This window comes from Corvus cornix, chromosome 18, assembly GCF_000738735.6.
Source record: "Corvus cornix cornix isolate S_Up_H32 chromosome 18, ASM73873v5, whole genome shotgun sequence".
Lineage (NCBI taxonomy): Eukaryota > Metazoa > Chordata > Aves > Passeriformes > Corvidae > Corvus > Corvus cornix.
The window spans coordinates 3,298,679-3,311,679 of record NC_046347.1 but is presented as its reverse complement, the minus strand read 5'-3'; the positions used below and the strand labels follow the sequence as shown (position 1 = coordinate 3,311,679).

Genomic DNA, 13,001 nt, shown 5'->3' with positions numbered 1-13,001 from the left:
ACTGCACTGCTATCAGGGATTTTTGGGGAAAAAGCCCTACATTTAAACCTCAGGGTAACAGCAGGAATCAAATTCAATCCAGCAAAGCAGTTGCTGGTGATCTTGGTCTGCCTTGACACAGACTTAAAATATGGTGTAATGCAAATTCCTTGGAATAAACAGGCTTTAGGACAAGTATTTCAATATGGAACCCAACTGACTTTATTATTTCCTTGCATCCAGCCATTTTAACAATTCTCCCTTGTTAGTACAGCAAGGAAGACTTTTTCAGGTTTGAGAAGAAATGAAATTACAGAGGACTCATCTTGCTGGTGTGCCCAATGAGAGCTGCCACAAGTCCAAGTGTCCTCTCATCATTCCTCTTTCTATTGCTCTTCAGTGTAATTCCCCCCAGTATTTATTATTTCCATAAGAGGGCACATTATAGAGTCCAAACTGTATGCATTTAAAAAAAAAAAAATCAAAGCACACTCCCAGATTTTCAGTGTTTCACGGAAATTAAACATCCAAGTAATACACCAGATCAACATGGTTGCTTCAGAATTTGATTGAGGAAAAAAAAATTTGCTTTTTCTACCATTTATTTATCAACCTCCTGACCCGCAGAAATCTTTGATTGCAGTAAAAAACCCAAAGTAGTTGGCAAGATGATGCATGTGTTTGTTACTTTCTCTGTACTGCAATGCACACAAGCTCCTCTTGGAAGTCCCTACAATTTAATATTCAGGGAAGACCTGAATGGTGGTCCTAGTTAAGAGAAGAAGTCTTCATACTAAACTGGGAAAGAGAAGTCCAAAAATAGCTATTGAGAGACTTCCTGAATATTGAATCAGTAGTAATTCAATTTAAAAGAAGTTCAAGTAAGTGCCAGTAGCCAAACCCAGGTGTATTCCCCACTGATCCCACACTCAGGAGAATCCATCCCTCTCAACAGAAGGTGTGTTCTAGAGAGTAACAGTCACCTGGCTCAATTAACTTGGGTCAGACTTTCTACATCACATTAGTAACTGAAGAGAGTAAAGAACTGAACAGGTAATGGCAGCCTGGGGAGTCAAGATTAAGGCAGAGCCCAAAAGATTGTCTGTACCTTTCAAACTGAAGAATTTTTTTAAAATAATAAAAAAATGAAGAGCCCAATTCTCTTCTCTGTAGAGTTCACCCTCTCTTCTTTGTAGCCTGTCCCTTTGGGACATGAAGACACACTGTTTTCAGAATGCATCAAATTTAAGGTGTCCTTAAGCCACCATTTGCAATGTTTATGGAAAAAGACACGTGAAAACAAAGTGTGTGTCAGTGTGTTCCCACAGCTGGGCTGTTCTAATTGCGTGTGAGGTTACAAGAGATGGTATCTCCCTTTCTCCTCCTCTCTTGCAGGGCTTCTCTCCTTCATTTGAGCTCCTGTCCCATGCCCAGAGGAGTCACCCCAGGACTGGGTCCCCGATGCCGTGCTCCGGGTCGCAGGTGAAGGAGATGGTGATGGCAAAGCGAGTGCCCCACTGAACCTTCTCCACCCGGTGGAGGTTCTCTGATCCAGAGGTGAAAAACGACACCCGGCCTGCAAAGACAAAGATTTTAACCCATGAATGGAGTCTGCCACTCAGCTGCAGCTCTCCCTACACAGCTCAGCTGTTGTCTGGCTCCAGCTGTTCCCCAGTGACCTGAGAGCCCAAAGGTGATCACAGACAAATTGCTACGAGCTTACGCTGCACTCTGACAGCTTTTTACTGTTTAAATCATACATTAATCCTTCGTGCCATGAAGCTGGAGATGCAATTCCACCACAGCTTGTAGTTTATAAAATGCAGGAGGAAGCCAAGAAGTCAGTTCTTGGTAGCTTCAGTTAGAAACAAAAAAGCGCAACTCTAGCACCTGTCAGCAAAGTGTAATGATTTCCTCCCTGCTCCCCTTCTAGTCCTGGCTCTAATTTTAGACCACAGAAGGAGGAAGCACTACAAAGGTGGCAAAAAGTCTTCAGTGACAAAACCTCAGCAGGTTCACAAGCAGCTGTGGCAGCTTATCAGCATTGTACTGAGTGTTTGCTATCGCTTTCTGTGCCTGGTCTGATCACTCGCCGCTCAGGCAGGTTACAAAGTCATGTATCAGCCATGTACAAATTCACCTTCCTGAGAAAGAGCCACTCCATCCATGCACTGGCTTGGCAGTTGTTTTATAGATCCAAGTGCTCACTGCTGTGCTTGCTCCTGCCCAAGCCTTGACCATCCCTGCCCTGCCTGGGGACACTGGGGGCCTCAAGTGGCATCGGGTGAAATGGAAATGCAGTGACTTTGGTGATGACAGCAGAGGTACACTGCCATCCCACTCGATGAGGCAGCAGAATGGAGCCCTCTGCACTCCCACAGTATTAAACTGTTCTGAGAATGTACAAGTTTGATGTCCAGCAAGTAATTCCAAATGACGTGGCTTCGTGGGACTGCTCAAGTTCTCCTGAGGAAGCCAGAAACGCTCCCCTGCGCAGCTCCTTCATCCCAATAGCACGCTCTTTTCCTAGTCAGGCTTTTCCCCCACTGTTCAAATTAAAGTTTGTTTAGAAGCTGATGCCTGCTTAAAGTCTGCACAACAACATAAACTACTCCAACTCTTACCCCACCTCCATGGCAGAAATGGGCACCAGGCATTGTAGCTGGGTTTCTCTTCTAAAAGGGATCCCAAAGATCCAGAAGTTCCTTTGTTTGCATGCTCTTAAGCAGCACACATGGGAGATCTGGACAAAACTAGACTGGCTTTATGGGGCTGGGTTTACCCACTAATCCCTGAGTCCCTTTCATGTTCAGCTGCAGCTCACATCTAATCCTCGGAGTGCAGCCCAGAGTCTTTGATAACAATTTCATCCCCCTCTGAGCCCATGGCTGCACATCAGTAAAGGGCAAAGTTAAACACATGTAAAGAAGAGATCCATTTGTATGCACAGCTCATTCCCACCTCGGTGTCCTGCTTTTCTGGATGAAAGCCTAAATGAAGGCAGTGTGCTCCTGTCCTGCCAGTGTTGCCATGAACAGTGCTGCCCTCAAGGATTCCATACAAAATCCCCAGGTCATGATTTTTTTTTTCCTTTTAAACCATATTTCAACTTCATTAAAATACATTATAATTGGTCCCTCACTGGCTCACCCAAAGCTTTGCCTTAAACTGACTTTCAAGCTGTTTTGTTTGATCTCTGACTCGAAGTAATTCAGAGCTAGACAAGGTTCAGTGTGTTGTTTAAGCCAGTTAAATTGATTTTTTTTTTTTTTGCTATACTGAATGTCTTTTAAGTTCTTTCTTTAATAAACATGTCTTCATATATATGGTATCACCTGCTTCCATATGCATCCACTGGGGTCTCTGGGTAACTGAACAAGGCTATAGTCAGTTTTCAAAGATGCTTTTTCCTCAGCTGGGAAGAATTCCTTTTAAACTTACTTCCTTTGCAAAAGTTTTGAAGCAAAAGCACACTCTTTGCATGGTACGTTGTTTTTATCAGTATAAATGTTCAAAAAGAGGGTAAAGAATGTTAATTCCCATCCCATCTGACAAAACCTTCAAGGGAGATATGGCAATATCCTCATCCAGATGATGGTCACTGGCAGTGACCAAGGCCAGGGCACTCCTAACAACCTCTTACAGGAAGCAAGATCTTAATTGTATTAGAGGTAACCACTTATTCTCCTGCCATTTTGAGAATCCATTTTTTGCACTGATCCACAGGAATCATTATCTAAGAAGATATGCCAGTGCCAGTCACAAGACCCACTGCTATAAATTTTATGGGATCCCAATTTAGATGAAGCAACACTGTTATTTTAAGGAATAATATTTAACAAGCAGCAAAAGCAATGGAGATTTCACTGTGCAGCAATTATGTAGCATTTAATTACTCAAACAAAAAACCACTGGAGGAATAAATGTATTAAATACAAGCCTTTGCTTTTCCCTGCTTTTGCTTTCCCAGGTTTAGCTCAGAACTGCCCCTTAGCAGTGAATTCTTCTTAGATTTACCCAGAGCTATCTCACAGCAAAACTCACTATTCCCAAAAGGCTTCTCTTGGGAAGCGTTATCCCTGTTGAATCTTCAGCTGCACTTCCATAAACAAGATGCCTTCAATTTGCTCCCTAACCTCTGTCCTGAGAGGCAATACAGATTGGAGGGAAATACAAAGGGAACGATTTTCAATGACATCTACACCCTTGACATGTAAACTCAACAAAACCACTTGCTCTGTCATTTGTTTCCTTGTCTCTAAAATGAAAGTAGTACTGACCTATTCTAACAAGGTTTCTGTGAACATTAATTAGTAAGCATCATTAAAACACTCTGCAGTTAACATATGCTCTGATTTACAAGTAGTATTTTAAAAAATTATCTTCTGTTGTTCTTCTCTGGCAAGAGGAAAATTAGTAGGGCACACCAGTTTAAATTATGACAAGATGTGGGGAATATATGAAGTGATTTTGAGAACCATAAAAAAATTAACAGACCACAATGCTCATAAGAAAAAATACTCCATGATTATTATATCTCTAATATTATACATTAGTTGCCTAACAGATTGGAAGAGCCCTTGGGAAGTTAGCTGGTCCAATTCCGTTTCTTAAATCAAGGCCAATTCCTAAATTACATCCAGCTCCTGAGGTCCTTTCCAAGCCCAGTTATTCTGATGACACATGGAACAGGCCAAGCACATCAGCATCAATTCTGGCCATTGCTTCTCTCTGCAGCTTGCCTGTTTTGCCACTGGACTCTAAGCCCCTTCATGCTCCCATCCTTCACATGGAATTTCCCCTTCTGCTTTCTTGGCAGCACCCTTCTGGCTCTCCTAGTTTAATTCACTGCCATATTTCCTTGTAAACTCCTTGGGTCATGAGAACTTCAAGGAGAAAAAGCAAATGATGTGTTGGATTGTCTTGACCATCACTCCATTGATAAGGGAATGGTAACTGTGCCCTCACTCTCCTCCCTGGGGACACCAGGGAAGGGCAGGGGGAATGGAAAGGGCCTCACCACCATCCACTGTCCATGGCAACTGGTTGGGAGCACTGGGAAGACTGAGCTGCTGCTCAGAAGGAAATGAAGTGACTCATCTGTCTGGTTAAAGGGAAGCAGAACAGTTTATTTGGCACCACAGATCTAGTCAACATCTTTCATCTTATGCACTGACAGCTTCCACTGGCTGCCTAGCATTTATCAGCTCTAAAAGTTACTCAGGAAAGAAGGAAAAACTGCATCTCATCTGCTGAATGACACCCAGACAGAAGCACTGCCAGGGAAAATGCACAACAGTTGTGTTCTCATCCTCGTCATCTGTTTAGGATTAATCACCAATTCATTCTCATGTAGAGTGTCCAAAAAACCCATCATATCATTAGGCAGATAAACTGATAATAATGTTTTCTGCAAGCATGCAACAAAACTTATTTAACAGATACACTTATTCAATTACTTATAGAAAAAAAAGTTGAATGGGCAGAATTTAAGCAAGTCCTTTAAGCAAACCCCACAAAAGGAATGTGGACTGACAATGTCTGCAAGTGCCCTACTCTGGGGTGAAGAGAGCACACCAGAAGAGAGGGCACAAGCTTCTCTGAACAATTTTGCTACATTTATGTCAAGCACAGAAGAATAAAAATCCCTATGGCCTAAAAATGAAACCCCAAACAAAAAACTACCTGCAATGGGTATCAAAGCCTAGTTACAAACTTGTCCCACATTTAGTTACTAGACAGAGATTACTTGCTGTTATAAATAAAATCACTGATTCACATAGTGAAGTCTCCCACAGCCAGCTTGTAATTTGAAGTATTAACAAGACTCTCAAAAAAGTAGCTGCTTCTACTTTAAATTCAGATGGGCCTGGAAAACTTCCAAATTACAGTTTTTAAAGAAAATTAATGAACTTACTTACTTCCTGCTAAAAGTGTATGAACATTTTTAGACATCAACAGAATCCCTGTCTGCTTCTCTCCTACCAGCACAGTTGGTTGCTCAAAATCACAGCAGTTTCCACTCCGTCTGAAGGTGTGACAACCCTGGGGAGTATTTAGAAGTGAAAACTGAGTAATTGCTCTCTCCAAATCAATAATGAGTCTCCCCAAGGCCTTTTGGCTCCATCTCTTCTCCCTAGAGCCAAGAGAAGGACAGGGATATCACCCTGGCTCTGCCTCCCAGTTCTCCGCTCCAGTGCTCAACCTCACCCAACCAGTGCTGCCAGGTCTGCTCTGCTCTCCCTGTCAGAGCAGCTGCACAAGGGCTCAGAACTGGCCTCCTACAAAATGTTCTCACTAAGAACAAAGTGTTGCAACTTCAGTCACATTAAACAACCTCAGGATCATCTATCTGACTTTTCCTGACCTTGCCAAACATGGCATGTCCAGTAGAGCTGTGGTCCAATCACATGGATGCCAAAGTTCTGGGTTTTGGGCTTCTGATAGAGAAGGAATTCGTCCTTACTTTTAGTAAATCACTGAAGCATAAGCACATTGAGCTCTGCTGCTCAATGATTCCAAAAATGGCCCTTAAAGAGGCTCCATCAGAGCATCTGTGGCATGTGACATTCACACATGGCCTAGGAACCAAGAAATGAACTCTCACTACTGAACCACGGTCTGACACAGCTGAACCTGGTATTTTATTTTACTTCACCTGTTACATTACCTGAATTTCATGGAGTAACTCTTTGAAGCTGATTCTCCACTGCTTTCTACCTTCAGCTTTGCTGCATATTTTCTTGACCAGTATCAACTCAAATTCAGGAAATATTGGCCTGCACATGGATTACCTAAAGGCACAAATGGGACATGCTACGTGTGGTCCTTTATAAGCAAGTCTTCCATGGCAGGGGAAAATCCTTAGAGGACAATTCTCAATGCTGACAGTGCTTCACAATGCTCTGTGGAACACTAACACAGGACAACTCTTCCCCCAGAATTCCTCAATCCTTTCATGCTCCAGGCAGTGTGAGGTGACCACTGCTCCCCTCAGGAACAGCTGCCTCAACAAGGCAGTGAATTTATCAGAAGTCACTCACAGGAACACCATGTTAGGTGCAGGTCTGACCTGCACTCCCAGGTACCTACTGCTTTATGGGCCCAGTTAAAACAGTGTTTCATTTAATGCCATTGTCAACCTGTCATCAAACACCGTTAGAATACAAAACCTGCCTGGAAGACAGTTACTCTTCCACAGATAACAAAACAAAAAGCAAGTTCTACAGAGAAATAAGGAGCTATTTTCTATGTCTTTTTGACATGACTGCAGCAGGTCCTCCTTTTCCTACCACTTCTCTTTGCAATCACCTCACCAGTCCCTGGCACAATTTGTGATGAGTATTGCAAATCAGTAAGAATTGCTGTCCTTTGCATGGCTGGTGCTCACTGCAGCTGCTCATGCTGGCTCCATTTGTTCCTCAGCAGAACTGACAGCTACTTCTGTGGATTTTTAAAAAAACATTCTCAGCTTTCAGCTGATACTGATTCAACTTCAAGATGTGCTCCAATTTTTTACTGATTGGAGCAAAACTAAAGCTAGGATTGGCAGAAGATTATAATGCTCTAGACTGAATCTGGATGATGTGGATTGAATACAGAGAAGGATGAGACTACCTATATGGGGGGAACTTCCCAAATATCTTATACCTTCAAATCAAATATTTTACACTTCCAGAAACACCCACTTCTGACAGCTGTGAGAATATGTTAAGTCTGATATTAAAGGAGGAGTCACATTTCAGACTCCAATGTACAGAATTCATTTTGCACCCCAGATTATTTTCTTCCAGAAACACACAGAAGTGACTGCGACCTTTCCTTCTGCCTTTGTATAATAAATGACTTGTATGAAGAACAAATTCCCTTGTAAGCTGAAAGTAAGTGCAGCAAAGCTGACCTTCAAGCCAAGAAATGCACATGCAAATAAGGAACACAGAACCAGTACTGAGATTTCATTCCAACAGCAGAGTTTCATCTACACTTCATGATCAAGCGAAGTCTGACCTGTCTCATACTGCCAGACCCCAAATTCACACAAGACTCTGTAAAATGATGAAATTTTAAATATGGAATTTTAAAATATGAAACTTCAAACACTGACAAGTTTAGCAGCAGCAGAAAATATACCAATTTTGTGACTGAAAAAGGAAAGCCTTGATGTCTGCCATTTATTTTTAATCCTCCTGTATGTCTTGCAGATTACTAAATCATGTCTCAGACCAGCAAAAAGAGTTAATGTTGAAAGGGCTTCATTTTGAAGGACCTCATTCAAAATGTTGCTCTGTTTCTTATAGTCTCTCAAAAACAGAGCCAACCCTGGTGTGAGGGGTGGAAAAAAAATCCCAGTATGACAATTTTGGAAACAGAATTTCCATATATATTTAAAAGGCACAGATGCGACTTCAGATCTGTTTCTATGTCACCAAAAAATGTTTTCTTTTCAAAGTCATATTTCCCTTGGCACTAGGAATTCTCTTCCTCGTGGTACAGTGAGTTTCTTGTGGCAGACAGAGGTCCTGACTGAAGTCAAAAGACACATATTCACTTCTGAAGCCCATCAGGGCACAAGAAAGATGTGTTCCTTCATGCCACGTTTGGTTATGAATTAGCCAAAGGTCTGTACACTTGAACTGGTGCTGACTTGTTCATTTCTGTTAAAAAGAAAATAATCTCAAGAGCCTCAAGGTTAATAAATTATAATTCCTTCTTAAAGCTAATGTTTGCCAACAACCAAACTGGGGGATGTTAAAGATCATCCTACAAATTAGAGAGTCTTTCAGTCAAATATGTGAGAGTCAGGACTTACAGACGTCTTAGGTAATCTGCAAGTGATCTACACTGAGGGAAGTGATAAGCAATTTAATTTATGCTCCACTCCTCGCAGAACAGTTCTCCCTGTCCCCAGCTGCCTGGCTGACACTGATCCTCATCAGTAAAGTGCTGCAAATGCATATGCAGCAGCAGTGGGACTTGCCCAGGCAGCACTTTCAAACACAGGACATCCCACAATGTTTTATTTTTAATTGCTTTTTCTTGTATTTCCAATTACTCCTTTTCTGCTCTGCTGTATCACTAACAATGCCTTTCTGCTCCCCACTGACACTTGAACAAATTGCTGCTCACAGAAAAAGAAACCTGCTCATTTTGGCACACAGTATCAGGTCCCCAAAATGCAGGCTGAGACAACAAGAAGTGCCAGGTTTCAGGACTGCAGTGGCATAAGCAATACAGAAAAGTAAATTAGCTGTCAAGCACGAAAACTGAACCAGTGATTATGACAGTCATCCTATAAAATCCTGGAGCTCCTAAATGAGAAGCATGAAAGATCATCAACATGTGGTTTTAAAAGTTGAGCTGGAGTGACAAGAGAAGCACAAAGGATCAAAACAAGCGTAAAACAAAACAAACAAAAGCCAAAAAGACAGGAGAGAAAAAACACTGCAGAGGAACATTATGAACATGAAAAATACATCAACTTGTACCAGCGACAGAAAACAGCCTGGGGTCATTCTTTCACAAAACACATTTTATCAGCAAGAGGAAAAACAAGTGCAAATGCCTTCGCACTGTGCTTCACCTCTAAAGTTTTTCCCCTTTGCTCACAGGACATCAGTGGTACTTGTGCACCAGAGGTTGTGACATAATCACAGGACCCCTGACAACTGTGGTAACACAGAGTTGTGTTGGAAAAGTGTAACTGGCATTAAGATTAATTTTCTCTTGTGTCCGTGAAGCACAGTTGTGCTATTCTCTACGAGCTGTGCATTGTTTTGTTTCAGGTGTGTCCTGTGGCACATGTTGCCCATACAACCCCCTGGCAAAGGGAACAGCCAAAAAAGAAATTCTGTGTTTCATCAGCTTCCCCTTTTTCCTCCAAAACGACAAAGAGTAAAGACCCTGCAGCAGAAAACCTGCAAATTAACACATGGGGCTGAATGGAAGCAATTGCAGAGTTACAGACTTTTGGAAATTAAGTCAGGGGCACATTGCACACTGCAGCCAGGCTGAGTGCCCCTGCACTGAGGAGACAGCTCTCCTCACATACCTAGAATTCAGCTGTGATTTCTACAGCTATAAAAACCTGGTAATCTTAGAATTGCATCTGGAAACGAAACAGTTTAATCTGCTCCCTTCCAAAATACTGGCGGCAGCATTTTGCAAAAGATGATGCTTTCAGTTTAGAGTTCATTTCCAGTCAGAAAAAACAAAATAATCAAACACACAATTCTTGAACAGCAAATCCAGAATGCAGGTAATCTCAGAGTTTATCTAAAGCAGCCTCACTGCAGGTGAGTGGATCACTATGATCCATAAGTCAAAAAACTCCCATCCCAATTTGCAGGCAGCAGTGGTGGTCTGAAGTCAGTTCTGCTTGGGGTAATGCCTGGCAGCAGACAATTACTGAGGCTCTTTAAATGAGTAAATTTCCATCTTTTATGTCTTGCAAGATCAGCCACACTGCTGCAGGGAGAAAAAAAAAAAAAGGACAACTTTATATTCCTGCTGTGTTCTGTCTTTTTTTTTCATTATAAAAGCTAACACTGCTGGAAGCTCAGCACTCACCTGCCAGACAGATGAGCCGAGGCTGAGCTCCTCTCTAGGCAGCCCCAGAGTCATTCTAGTTTCAAATTATCCACATATTAGAAAATTCTCCAACCAGCCTGAAAGGTTTTTTATTTATTTATAACTGACAGCCATCAGAAGGTTCATCCCTGTCAGGCCTCCTGGAAGCAGGGATGGACTCACACCCAAGTAATCATCGTTCATCATGTTCCAGCAGGTCAGCAGAGCTGTGGCCATCAATCACCTTCACACCCAGCCCTCAGCCATTACAGGGTACTAAGTCCCACCTTGAGCAGCAAAGGAATTTCAGGCCAGTCTAAAATAAATGGGTTTAATTTGGATTTGCTGCAGTCACAGCTAGCTCTGCTCTTGCTGCACAGTGACCTGCTAAGCTGTCAGAACTAGCCACCTCTTCTAAGCCCTACAGCTTTCAAGGAAGTCACTTCTTGTGGCTTAACACCAGCTATTGCAGCCTGTGGCTAAATTTTAACCTGTTCTAATCCTTACTTTTTATGTCATCAATCTGAACACAGAGTGCTACATTACCCCACGTTATTTGTGCTGACACAAAACACAGTCCCACACCACCTGCCAGCCCAGCCAGTCAATAAATGGCACAACCTGCCCAGCTGCCTGCAGCCAGCCTGGGCTCATACCTGCTCGAGGCTCCACTGTCTTGTTGGAATCTGCATCCATGAACACGAACCGGCCACCCCCGAAGTCTTCATAGTAGTCAGAGAGATAGAGCAGAGAAGTGTAGTCAAAAGAGCCATAAGTCACCTGTGGGGAAAGCCAAAATTACCAGAAATTACCAAATTCTTTATCTTATCTCTGCAGGATTGAGCAGATAGATCTGGTGGGTTTTTCTAATTTTCAGTTTTTCATGTGTTTAATAAAGGGGTCTTTGAAAACCAAGAATGCTATTTTCTAGAAATTATGTATGTTTATTTGTCTATTCTCTTGTGTTTACACAGACACTACAAGACTAGCATGTTATGTTTATTATTTCTATGTTACAGTTTCCATAATTAGAGAGATGCTCCTATACACTTGTATCACCCAAGAGCAAAAAACAACGTAGTGTCAGAAGTGCATTGCATCAAAAAGACACCATTTATACTATTCCAAGATAAAATTTCACCAGGAGGTTAATAAGCAGAAGAATAGCCCTTGCCTAATGATTTCCACTCATTATCTAATCTTGGTTATAAGGTTTCTGGATACCTCACTTGTATTCTTTCATGAGCTACCACACAGGAGGTTCGTGGTAACAGTAAATCAGAACTTCCAAGTAAACACACGTTTGTTGGAGGAGCTTCTACTCTCCTCCATACAGGTTTTGTTTAAAACTCTTCAAACTGGACTTTGGAAGTCTCTGCTTCTTCTCAGTCTATAGACCAAACACCCCACTTTTGAAGTATAACAAGGTGATTTTTCCTTCCTTTTAAAGCATTATTTTTAGCTGACACATACGCTGAAGTTGGAGAAAAGAAATACTACATACTAATGCTCAGAGTGAAGCTATCTAAATATTTAACACTGAGTTTAGCTGATTCTGGAAATATTTCCTTTCATATCTATGTGTCACCAGCAATTAAAAAATACTTGAAATCAATGTCTGTATTCTCCAATTTCTTTGTGTATCACAACTCAAAAGTTCAGCATTACACTGTCAAACAGTGAAATGTGCAGCACAGCACTACTGCATAAATACACAGCATTTGCAGAGTGTTTTGACTGACCTGCTGACTGTTAGAGCTAGGTGCTACTTCCAAACTTAGAAGTTTTCTAAATATTTTCAGTTTCAAGTTATACTCATTAGTGCCAGTTAAATTTTGGCTCTAGAGCAGTTGTACACATTTTCCTGTAAGGGCAGTGACTAAAGAGAACACAACACCAGATGGAATAGGCAGACATTTTCATTCATACTCATGTTATTATTTTGACCATAAGGACTTAAAGGAAAAAGCCAGATCTGGTGATATGCTGCCCTACACAGTCTGAATCACAAAAATGAGAGAAATATTACAGTGATCCCCTTCTCCCTGTATTTTCCCAAATCTTGGTAGCAATACAAGGCAATAAATGGGAATTAATGAGCAAGTGCTAGTGCAACACCTCAAACCACCCATTCTACAGCCCTTCTCATGCAAATCAGCTTTGCAAAGGTATTTTCCACTTCACTGATTTGGTGATAAAAACTTCCAGTCGATTTAAGGAAGTCTCCAGCCAGTGAAGGCATGAGCACAGTGAAGAAGTTCATTCAACTCATACTTGCAAGTTTAATGCATTAGAATTGTTTTTATCAACTCTTCAGTGGAGCAGCAATCTTTGCTCCCTCAGGCCACTCTCCCTCCACTCCAAGGTGGCCTTACCAATTCTAAACTTCTAAGAGCTGACTACAAACCATTTCAGCCTAACCAAACACACTTGATTTCTACAGATGACTAATCTGG

The 13,001-nt window shown here is 41.8% G+C and overlaps 1 protein-coding gene across 4 annotated transcripts in view; it reads right to left on the bottom strand.

The window, feature by feature from the left end:
* Nucleotides 1–13,001, bottom strand: part of OGFOD3 (2-oxoglutarate and iron dependent oxygenase domain containing 3) — a 44,409-nt gene that overhangs the window by 9,277 nt on the left and 22,131 nt on the right. Inside the window, exons 8-10 of one of the 4 annotated variants that reach the window (XR_005603315.1) lie at nucleotides 11,202–11,325; nucleotides 10,546–10,600; nucleotides 5,083–10,443 (exon numbers count right to left, since the gene is read on the bottom strand). Coding sequence is in view for 3 of the 4 variants with exons in the window: in XM_039562113.1 (XP_039418047.1) it covers nucleotides 1,419–1,555; nucleotides 11,202–11,325 (261 nt within the window). In the remaining variant the exon portion in view is untranslated. Of the gene's footprint in view, nucleotides 1–177; nucleotides 1,556–5,082; nucleotides 10,444–10,545; nucleotides 10,601–11,201; nucleotides 11,326–13,001 lie in introns of those variants that run through there. The other 3 variants (XM_039562113.1, XM_039562115.1, XM_039562114.1) reach the window with 3 other exon arrangements.